The sequence below is a fragment of the Amblyomma americanum genome, chromosome 10 (genome assembly GCF_052857255.1).
Source record: "Amblyomma americanum isolate KBUSLIRL-KWMA chromosome 10, ASM5285725v1, whole genome shotgun sequence".
In the NCBI taxonomy this organism is placed as follows: Eukaryota; Metazoa; Arthropoda; class Arachnida; order Ixodida; family Ixodidae; genus Amblyomma; species Amblyomma americanum.
Window position 1 is genome coordinate 27,045,888 of NC_135506.1, and position 12,113 is coordinate 27,058,000.

Genomic DNA, 12,113 nt, shown 5'->3' on the forward strand with positions numbered 1-12,113 from the left:
AGACATAATACACTGACTTCATGTTGCGCACCCCCTAGTGGAGGTCACTGTTACGCCTTTTGACAGACGTAACTATAATTTGATAAAATGGCGTCATCCAGCTGCGGCCCTACCACTTTAAGCTCTTTAAGCTTAAAGCACATTTAAGCTCATTGTCAGGGGCAACTATATTTATTAGATTCGTCTTTGCGATTTTTATTTTCTCACACGCTGAGCTTTCATGCAACTGACACGCATAACATGAGACGTCGCATGATTTGCCTCAGTTAAGCAAGAGGGGCAGAAAATCTTGATTTAACAACCGGCTTCAGCGCCTACCGGAGCCAATGGTCCAGGGTTAGCCGTTGCCCTCACCTTGCAATTAAGCCTACATGCCACAAACATGTTGAGCAACTGCGGTAAGACGGGCATACTTTTGTCCCAACTGACAAGCGTGACGTCAAACATCGCATTCGTTGCCTGAGCTGACAAAAGGGAACAAAAAGTTTAACCACAGCCGGTTTCAGCTCCTGCTGGAACCAGCGGTTCAGGACTGGCCGTCGACATCACTGACACATCTTCACTAGTTCATTTTTTATTATTTTTTCCTTGCGTACATAGCGAGAGAGCGCACAGATGTTGCGATGAGGCTTGGTGAGGTGCACAACGCAAAAAAGAAATCTTAGTCAGCTGGCGCAGAAAATGCATCAGCGTACACTTCGGACCTTTCGTAGAGCCATGCTGCCCGCAGGGTCGGTGACGGGTATAAGGCGAGTCAGCAGCTGTAAAGTGCGGTGCAACCACTACCACCGACAACCCGAACGCCATCTGCATGCGCGTTTTTTATTATCTCCATCATTTCTCCTTGTCAACCCGCGGAGCGAGGCAGCGGCTGATATAAGCGGGCAGGCCGAACTGGCGTCCAGAGAGCCCAGCCAGCGCCACTTAAGCGGAAGCCATGCGGCAAAGGTAAGCTGTCCTTGAGGAGAGTAAGCCTGTTATACGTAGTGGCACAGGCAGGGGTTTAATTGTTTACAGTCTTTTTAGGCTGCCCCACCATACTTTTTGTCCTTGAGAAGCACTGCCTCAGAAAAAAAGAAGATTGTCCAAGACGGTACGAGCATTGCGGCTTATCCGACCAGTGGCATACGGCCACAGCCTTGTGTATTGCACTGAAAATTCTGGAAAATATTCTTAGAGGGAACGTGGCACTGAGCTGGGCCTGTTAGTACACTTGTTCCATTGTTGACACAAGCGGCCAATTGGAGGACAGCCGGATAAAATGAATAAAGACCGGCGTTTAATTCGAATCAAACATGTTTCGATGGAAACACTTCATTTCTATTCATATTAATATAAACGACGACATTCACTGCTATTCATTGGAAAATAGGCGACCGATATATGTCGTGTTCGACGTACATTCCTTGAGGACAGAATAGTCTAGCAGACGGCATGCCAAATCAGAGCTGTAATCAATTCTGGACTACGCGTAATTTGCTTAGTAAACTGTACCTCTGGGTTCAAGCTGGAAACGCTGTAAACGTAGTCTGATTAACTGTTTCTTTTTATGGTGGACGAAAAGTGTAAAAGAATGCTTCCATGCCTTCTGCATTTTTTTTTTCAAATTTTCCAGCATGCTGCTCATCGTATGTCTGTGGGTAGGCACCCTTGTGCGAACATCAGATGGCGGTAGCCTCTCGAGCGAAGCAATGGACGCACTTGCAGATGAAGCCAAGGAGACGCTGGCGCGTGCAATGGAAGCCATCAGCAAGCAAGATAAAGCGGAGGGAAAAGACACTGGTGGGTTTGTTATCGCTTAAACGTCTTTATTGGTTGCATTACGTGGAAGAAGGGAAAGAGTAAAGACAGGCCGTTGCGTCACATTTGTTTAACTAGATAGCGTTAAAGGCTCCGTTCCCCAGAAAATTCGGTGTTGGCGTTGTGGGTGAAAAATCACGGCCATGGCTCCGACAGGTGGTCCCCAGAGAGCAACCTAGGAGGCAGGTGGGCCACCTAGGTCACGTGACCTTGCGGCGGCGGCATTACAACCTCTAAACGGATTGTGAGAAAACTGGCCACTGTGGAAGGTGGCAAATAAATTGATGACTGGTCGCCAAGGAGAAGCAACCTGGGTCTCACAACATACCGTGCATGGCTTCGCCGATGTGCGCCGTGAAAGCCGCGAAGTTTTGTAGCTAGCTACGAATTTCTTGTCCGCTATTCATCAGCTCGATAATTAAACTCAAATTATCCCAAGGTGACACCAGAGTAACCTTGAAGCACGAAAGGAGGAGGGAAAAGTGTCGAATGAGACGACTTCCCAGCTGCATGTGTGCATTTGTAAGTCCAACATACATTCCCTTAGGCTCGTTGAACCCTTTTGCAGGAACCAAGCCAGTTGCGAAATCCTACGCGACTCGAATGCTTTCACTGCCCGCACCGATGAATAGTCGCCGCCGTCTAAACGAGGGCTTGAAAATAATAGTACAGCATTTAGCGTTTACTGTGCGTGCGCACTGTGCCCCAGGAGTGCGACGATTGCGACAACTGCATCCCCGCGCGGAGGTTGTTTACATAGCTGTGCGCAAACAGTACCGTTAGTTTGCGTGGCATAAAACGCCAGGTGGGTTATCCTTATCTTAAATATTATGCAGTATTGCTCACAAATTCTACTTTTACTCATTTGCACACTATGATAACACTGCAATAATTAAGCGCCGCTGATGCTATATCGCCTGCTTCGGAAACGCATCGCGTAGGACCGGCGCTTCCTGCTTAATTGTATCTGCTTCCTCTTATGTCAACTATATTTGATTTTAAATCGCTTTTGCTAAATATACGTTCGCAAATTACTAAATTAATGAAAACAACCAGATTTGTTGTCCACGGTCGACGCCGACGGCTGCTGCCGGCTGCCGCTGCCTTCAGCACATGCTGTGAAGACCGGGTCACATATCGACACTTCCCCCTTGCTGTACTTGCGCCCTGCCACATAGGCAGTCGTCGTTTTGAGGGCACTGTAGCCAAAACTACGCTCGACAGCTATTTTCAGGCGCTAAAACTTGCGAATTCACTCTCCGCAATCGCCGAAATCGCACACACGAATCCTGCGTACTCGCTAGGCCTCGTCACGAAAGGGGCCGGCGGTCCATCGTCGATCGAAATTCAAGAATCTGACAAGAGTTCCCCGCTGATTAGTAAGAAAGTATGAATATATGATATGTAGCCGCTCGTTTCATTTTTTTCATACGGATAAGGTACACAAGCGCAGTTTTTCGGGCCGTCTATTCACCGGGCGTGAAGCTTTCGCTCGGCCGCACAAGCCTAGGCGACGGCGGCGAGCGACGAGCGGCACCGTCGTGAGGCGTTTTCTGTCCGTGTCTCTTGTCTCGCCGATAGGTTCTATGCGCAGGCACCGAATGAAAGCACATCTTCGCTGTACACGCACATCGCGTATGTCGCCGTGACTAGCATGATCAGGTTCAATAAGTTTTAAAGTTCTTAAGTTTATAGAATGTCATACCAACTAGTCTCCCACCACACTCGGCCAGTTCCCACCAAGTTCACTCTTTACACTACTGCGATACGGGGTCGATGATCGTGCTGGCGTCGTCGTCGGTCTAGCGTGACAGACCGGTGCGTCAGCGACGGCATTTGCATACCGACCAGACAACCGACCGCCGATCGCCGTCGCATCGGCCTAGCGTGACCGGGCCCTACCTATACCAAAGAATAACTGCGTTACTATTATTAACGCTTTTACGGCACCAGTCACTCATATATGGGAGATGACTGCTACCTCAATCGCCCGCGAAAGTTGAAGTTTATTTCTCGCTCTTAGTGGTACAGGTATCACCGGGAGAGAGAGGACGCAGGGAAAAAAGCTGCTTGAATGCAGCTTGAGAGGCACCCTACGCCCACATTTCCGAGGCAGCGTGTTGCATCAGTTTTTCACAAGACAGCTGCAGGTGAGGCAGTCGAAACAAAAACTAAAGTATCAACATGAATTAAATACAACATTTCAACATTTAGCATCACAATCAAAACAAAAAGCAATGTAAATACTACAAAACAAAAGCACTACACATCATCCATGTTTACAACATAAACAGAAATTACCGGCGTTATAATAATATTTACAGTTCAGAGCAAGTTCAAGCTAAACGTCTTCAAAAAGGTACAAAATGATGGTACAAAAAAAGTACATGAGGGAATGAGACCTCGCGGCGCACATTGCAGCGACGAGAGCAGACAACGTTGCTCCGTGTAGGCCCTAGTGACGTCACGAGAGTAGTCAATATGGCGGTCGCTGCCGGTGGGAGGAGTTCCCCGTTCTCAATTTCGATCACATTTTTTGGACTATATAGCGCGTCCAGGGCATCCAAATTTCGGAAACTGAATCATAAGCTCTTGTATTAGTTACTGAATTACACAACTGCAATATGAAGAACGACCATGTAATGTCCCCGTTAACCTGGGTCGCTTAAGCCTACGGGTGGCTCTGTTTGTAACAGCCGCCTGCCAGTGCAGGGGTGGATCACTTGATCACTACACCAGTGCGCCAGGAATATATCCCCACAATTAGACGCCTAAACAGCTATCGTTGAACAGCATGGTACATAGCCGTAGCCGTCCTGTGAGTTTTCTGTCGTACACCTCGAATAGAAATGGCCTCCCTTTAGCTTTCGTTCCTCCATGGTGCATTAGCTTTGTGAGCCATATTAACCCTTTATAGCCCTCAACAAACTAAACGAGAATCTCTGAGTTTTTGTTCAATTATTGGTCTTTAAGGTTGTCTGACATAACGTCTAATATCAAACTACGAAAAGAAATTAAATCCCTAGTTGGAAAAGTGAACCCACACAATGGGCTGGCCTTTTACTGATGAAAGTGTCACTACAGCAGATGTCAAAAAGTTTGTAGATACCTATGCTTTGGTATGAAAAAAAAAGTGTAAAAATTTCAATCTCATGGTAAAAACACAAGTAAACGTCGCACTTCTTGCATCGAGCAGGAGTCCTTCAAAGCCATCTGGGAAGTCTCCAAATATGCGCCCTTTTGATAAAGCGATGAGAGGCCCATTCTTAGGTGCTTTCCCGAACTAGCTGGACAGATTTATTTTCTAAACCCTCACAAAACGTTTCAGCTGGGCCAGAACATGTGCATTTTTGCTTTAGGATCCAAAATAATATTTTTAATGCGCTCGCACATTTTTGTGTCGTGGGCCGTAAAGTTTTAAAGAATCATCGCACGAAAATTCAAGTTGGCCTGCATCGACAGATTACCGTGTTATATTGACAAAGTGGGTACTTTCCTTGAAAATGCATAGAAAAGGCCCAAAAATGGAATAAGCTGAAGGGGCCAGGCGATTACTTCGTTATAGCAGTAACTTCGTTATAGCCAGTGCTAACCGAGCTTCGAAGGGGAACGGTCATTCCTTCGTTGTATCCATTATTTTGGTATAAACCGTTTCGTTATAACAAGGCTGGACTGTACACGTATCGCCACCGCAGCTGTTTTATCTAGCAAAGTATGACGACGTAGACAGTTATTTTTTGGGCGCGGACCATTGAGTGTGGGCTGCACTGTCATTCGCTTGCATTTGGTAATCACGGAGTCATGTGTGGTCTTGACGACAGGAGTTTGAATTCAGCGGCAGAAGAAATAATGAAATGTTCAATTTTTGAATGCAATTAAATAAAGTGCAATTAAATGCAGCGTGTATTTAAATCATGGCCTCAATAAGGATAATTAATGTCTCTCTCTGTCTGCATGCAGGGCCTTGAATGACATGCAAGGCTCCGCATGACGTGCAAGGCCCTGCTTGACATATGAGTCTTGTACAGGAACTAAAGGTCTCGCTGTCATTTCTGTCAGAACTAAACGTTCTCAGTATTAGTTTTTTTTGTTTGATACTGTGAATCCTATCATGCATTGTAACAGGAAGGGCTGTGAATGGTACTATTCATACCTACGAGCGAGCCGCCGCGGTGGCTGAGTGGTTATGGCGCTCGGCTGCTGGCCCGAAAGACGCGGGTTCGATCCGAGCCGCGGCGGTCGAATTTCGATGGAGGCGAAATTCTAGAGGCCCGTGTACTGTGCGATGTCAGTGCACGTTAAAGAACCCCAGGTGGCCAAAATTACCGGAGCCCTTCACTACGGCGTCTTTCATAACCTGAGTCGCTTTGGGACGTTAAACCCCCATAAACCATAAACCAATCATACCTACGAGCTATGCATACAACCGTGACAACAATTGGAAAAATCGAGTATGTACATAAACTGATAACGCAGTTATACAAGTTTAAAAACTAGAAAGGAGCACATGACGAAAATAGTTGCAGTAGCAGAATCAGTTACAGGGTCAGTATTGAGTTATTAAGTAATTCAAGCCACAATCAAGGTGGAAAAAATATCAAACAAAAAGCAAGTTGACTGCAATCAATGCAGAAATTTTAATCAGGGCACTAATAAGACATTAAAAGTAACGTAGTGTAACAAGGGAGTACGAGAAAAGGAGAAACGGGCATTTGCGTACTTCGCCCTCATCGAAACAACACGGCCTCCGCTGCCGGGATTTGAACCCGCGACCTTGGAATCAGCAGCCGTGCTCCAAAAGCACTGAGCCGCCTTGTGGGATCAGTATTATCTGTTTAACAATTAACATGTCATACTAACTGCGTTGCCGCGAGTTTCCTAAGTGAAAAGTTAGTGAAATTTTGGCATCGTGGTGTCTCAGAGGTTTACTGAAGATAAAAAGGTGATAATAATAATAATTGGTTTTTTGGGGAAAGGAAATGGCGCAGTATCTGTCTCATATATCGTTGGACACCTGAACCGCGCCGTAAGAGAAGGGATAAAGCAAGGACTGAGAGAAGAAAAGAAGAAAGGTGCCATCAGTGAAAATTTAGCCAAAGGAACACCGTACGTGCTTTGATAATTCGCTTCAACTGCAGCAGGTGCGACGAAAACTACTGCTAGTGGTATTTTATTTTAACGGGAACACGCACACGTTCCTCACGCACTGATGTGCGTAGAGCTGTCGGAGTTGCACTACCTCAGGCAATCGTTTTGCGCTCCAGTTCACTACGTTGTGGCGGCCGGAAAGGGCGTTTAACATTGCTCGAACGTGCAACAGTTAGTGCGACAACCGCACTTGAGCTTTTGTTTTTTGTCGTTATTGGTCAGGGACTTTTATCGGCATAAAACAAAGCTTAAAAGTGGCGAAGTCATTGCAGGCGCTTTTCTGGGGGAGCAGGGAGCGGCGAAACAGCTGCTGGTGTTGGCGAATGATGGTAGACTACGAAAAAGCATAAGCCATATTGGATTAGAAAAAAAAATGGCTGTGATTTAGCTCTGGTTGACCCCAGTTGAATTGCGAAAGCTTCGTTTCCTCTGCACGTCGTTTACGCAGCGTCTCATTCCGACGCTCTCGAGAACTCAAAGCGGTCTCTTCCGCTGTTTAAGAGTCACTCCGGGACGTGGCACGACTCCTGCTAGCCGCATCTTCGTTACGACGCTTCTCGAGTCGTGCGGCGCGTTTTTTTGGCGTCTCTTGAGCGCGTTGTCTCTTCCTCGCTTCGTTCTGTCGTTGTTGCGTCTCTTTCGCGCTCTCCATAACGACTACAATACAATACAAGACAATACTACAATCTGTTGGAGCGCGGCTGCGGCGTTGCTAGGCAGCGACGGCTCATGGTCGTTCGTCGGCCACGGCATACGGCATACGGCTGAAGTGCGCGACGAGCCGAAATGGCTCGCTGGCTGGCGTAGTAAACCTTTCGCTCTAAAAGAAAGATAATAATGGTAGGTACGGAACTTTATCTCTTGCGTCTGGCTCGTTTTGGATGAATTATTGGAAACTGCGGCGGCGTGAGCACTGTGAATCACTTCTTCCGCGACCTGAAGCTCTGCTTGTCGTGTCTTTATCTTAGCTCGCAATGCGTGTTTTTGCTGTAGCCCGTAAGCGGTGAGCCTGTGGGGCTATGTACCGAAACGACATTTTAAGCGAGCGTTGAAACAGACGTGTTTTGGAAAATATGGACTGCAGTCAATTTGCGCCGTGTCTGTGACGTTGCCTAAAATAGTTGCTAGTTGTCCTAGCATCGAAGAAGGAAACGTTATTTAACAATAGACGTGTTGCTAGAGGCTCTATGCTCAGGATAATTCATTATTCCTTCATTCGCCTCGTTCAGACTGGACTGGTTAAAACAGACAGGCGGTTTGGGAGGTGATTAGAAAATAGGATGGAAGTTAAGACAGGGCTCAGTGAACTAGGAAATGACATAGTTAACACTTACAAAGGAAGACATCATCATCAGCCTGACTACACCCACTGTAGGGCAAAGGCCTCTCCTATGTCTCCCCAATTAACCCTGGCCTCATTGCCCTCATTGCCGATTGTGAACTGCTGTTCCCTTGCTAGATTGTTGAACATTACTTTGGTTTACTGCATGCTAACTTTGAGACCCACTGTTCTGCTGTTCTGCTCTGCCTGTCTAACTCATTGATCATGATTTGCAACTCATCTCGTGAGTGACTCAGTTAGGCAATGTCATCCGCGAGTCGCAGATTATTTAGGTATTCTCCATTAATTCTTATCCCCAGCTGTTCCCGATTCAGGCCTCGCAATACCTCCTGTAAACAGGCGGCGAATAGCATTGGCGAGATCGTGTCTCCTTGCCTGACGCCCGTCCATATTGGAATTTTATTGCTGACTTTCTGGTGAACTATGGTAGCTGTACAGTTCCTATATATATCTTCCAGTATTTTGACATAAGGCTCACCTACATCCTGATTCCGCAATGCCTGTATGACTGCCGAGGTTTCCACTGAGTGAAATGCTTTCTCATAATAAATGAAGGCTATATACAGGGGTTGGTTATATTCTGCGCATTTCTCTATCATCTGATTGATAGTGTGAATATGATCCATTGTGGAATATTCTTTACGAAAGTCTGTCTGATCATTTGGTTGAATAAAGTCTAAGGTTGCCCTGACTCTATTAGCGATTACCTTAGTAAATACCTTGTAAGCAACGGACAGTAAGCTGATCGGTCTGTAATTCTTCAAGTCTTTGGCGTCTCCTTTCTTATGAATTAAGATAATGTATGCGTTCTTCCAAGCTTCTGGTAAGGTCGAGGTCATAAGGCATTGCGTATACAGGGTGGCTAGTATTTCTGGCAGAATCTCCCCTCCGTCTTTCAACAGATCTGCTGTTACCTGATTCTCACCAGCGGCTTTTCCCTTTTGCATTGCTCCTAAGGCTTTCTTTATTTATTCTTTCGTTACTGGCGGGATGACGCATTGCTCTGCGCTACTGTCTCCAGGAAAGGAGACAGTGGCGTCTCCAGGAAAGGAAGACTGTCTCCAGGAAAGGAAGACATCAGTCAGCTAAAACAAGGAAAGCGTAGGGGAATGATTTGAAATTTTTTATTTGTGGTAGTGGTCAATTAAAAATTAACACCTTAATCATTTTATACCTGAAAGCCCATATAAGTTACAATAATATAGAGCTTTTTAAGGCTCCAATTAGGCTTGTTGTTCCTGTTATCTTCCCGCATTGCTAGCTGGTAACGCTGGAGTAAAAATTATCAATAACAATCAAAAACATCACGTAAGAAAATGCCAAACATTGCATTGTGGCCAGTTTTTTTCGACTAACCACTTATCGAGGCAATGGAGCTTGTTCTGACCACGGCATATTCCTAAAACGTCGTGTCAGTTACTGACTTTCGACTTTGACAATTATACACTTGAAAAATGTTTTTTTCTTTGCTTGCACACCTTTGAAATTTCATGTTTTCATTATTTGAGACGTTTTCTACTTTTTAGGAGCGAACCTTTGCGATCGATTACTGGAAAATTTACCGTTAGGAATATAAGAATTAAATTCCTTAGTACGGCATGCTCCCAAGTCCAGGACTGATGAACATAAACTTTAATTGTGATGCAACTGAGGAATATTGTAAGGTACTATGAAGAGAATATTGTCAATTTTTTCAACGCGCAGCAAAATTTTTCTTTTAAAATTTGCCCATCGCTCATATTGATCGCTATAATACAATAAACAAAAATTGTCTTCATGAACTGTACTCTATTGGAAAATGAGCTTGCCCAGAATTTCTGGGTATGTGTCGCCGTTTAGAGAATGGTCTTCTTTCTTGCTTCCAAACATAGAGGAATAGACCAGTTAGTAATTATCCGGCCGAATTCGTATAGGCTCGTACATTAACGGATTTTAATTTGGACCTTCCTACCAATAGAAACATGGAGTTTTCCCCGTCCCCTTACGCGAACTGTAATCAGATGATATTGCTGTAACAAATGCAAAGTAGTGCTGTAAAGAAGTGTAATAAAGGGGCTGTCGCTCTAATAAATGGTCTGCATCCGCTTACAGGAATTTTAGTTGAATAAAATAACTCGATAATCGGATCTATGCTACATCCTTCATCATACTTTCAAAAGGCGGGTAATAAAGTGTGCATATTTTTAGCGCAAACACGGCAGGACACAGAAAGAAACGGGCGCCCGTGTTTGCCTTTGTTTCTTTCTGTGTCCTGCCGTGTTTGGGATAAAAAAATAAGCATAATTTGTCGGAAAACCAACTAGCGCAACATCGGACTCTTTAACGGGTCATAAATTGGTTTCGAAAACCTGCATTCTTTTTCTCGATATTTCATGAAAAAAAAACCGCGCACCAACAACCTCCGATTTTTCCTCGTCAGCGAAATGGGGGTGCAATAACTCAACTGCCAGAGCATGACTCTGTTCTGGAAGCTTGGCTGTGCAAACCGACCAGCAATAAATCAGCTCAGTGCTCTGCGAACACTTCCTGTCTGCTGAAAAAAGCTCCCAGTGCAAACCAGCTGCAAGATTCCACGTGTACACATCTGCTGCACGCTTTTTTTTTTCATCTGCTCGCGTAGGTGTAGCGCCTTCGTTTCATGATCATTGGTTCAACTACGCAAATCTAGCATGTGAACATTACCTGTCATACTGCGACCCTAATCGCGTGTATCTATTTTCATTAGACCAACCAAACTAACAAGATCTAGTCAAGGGAAGAAGAAAGAGGTGCTCGTTATGAAGACTGAAGAATTATTATTATTATGGCTATTTGAAACAACAACAACAACAACAACAACAACAACAACAACAACAACAACAACAACAACAACAACAACAACAACAACAACAACAACAACAACAACAACAACAACAACAACAACAACAACAACAACAACAACAACAACAACAACAACAACAACAAAAAAAATCATCGCCGTAGCTCAGTTGGTAGAGCACTGGAGGCGAAATTCGGAGGTCGTGGGTTCGGATATAACCGGTGGCACGTGCTTGTTTTTCTCCTGCTTTCTTATCACTTATCTTTAAGTCATAAAATAAGAACACTTAATTTCGGAGTAATCAGCACCACAAATTGGGATAAAAAGCATCCCCCATGCTCCTTGGTTTCTGTGACTGCTGGCTTCCGTCATGATGTGTAGTCAAGCAAAGCAAATGACAGGCAACAATTGCCATCGATCTCATTATACTGTCATTTCTATTCAAACTACATTCACTGCATAATGAAGGCCTCTCGCGACAGGTCGCCAATTAACCCTGTCCTGTGCTATCCGCTACTTCCGAGTCCCAGCAAACCATTCGTAATTTCAACTGCTCAGCTGACGCTCTGCCGCCCTCTACTACGTTTTGTTTCTTCATTTATTTATGGGGGTTTAACCTCCCAAAGCGACTCAGGCTATGAGGGACGCCGTAGTGAAGGGCTCCGGGAATTTCGACCACCTGGGGTTCTTTTACGTGCACCCTGCTACGCTTTGCTTCTTGGAACCCGTTCCGTTGCCTCAACGTTGTCGGTTATATTCCTTTGTAGTTCTCCGATTAAGCAGACAAGTGAAGGAAACAGAGGTGCTCGTTACGACATACATGACGGAAGCTAACAGACACCGAAACCATAGAGCACAGTGGATGTTTTTTCCAAAATTTGCGGTGTTAATTAATTGGAGAATAATAGCGTAATTAAATTAGCGCTTAAATATAATTGATAAGAAAAAAACAAGCACATCCCGCCTGTCGAATCTCAACCCACGATCTGCGATTTTTTTAAATTG

The 12,113-nt window shown here is 45.0% G+C and overlaps 1 protein-coding gene across 2 annotated transcripts in view; it reads left to right on the forward strand.

Moving 5' to 3' along the window:
* The first annotated feature begins 676 nt into the window (after positions 1 to 676).
* Positions 677 to 12,113, forward strand: part of LOC144106334 (salivary peroxidase/catechol oxidase-like) — a 39,487-nt gene continuing 28,050 nt past the window's right edge. Inside the window, exons 1-2 of one of the 2 annotated variants that reach the window (XR_013308975.1) lie at positions 677 to 948; positions 1,616 to 1,782. Coding sequence is in view for 1 of the 2 variants with exons in the window: in XM_077639112.1 (XP_077495238.1) it covers positions 938 to 948; positions 1,616 to 1,782 (178 nt within the window). In the remaining variant the exon portion in view is untranslated. The remainder of the gene's footprint in view (positions 949 to 1,615; positions 1,783 to 12,113) is intronic. The other variant, XM_077639112.1, reaches the window with a different exon arrangement.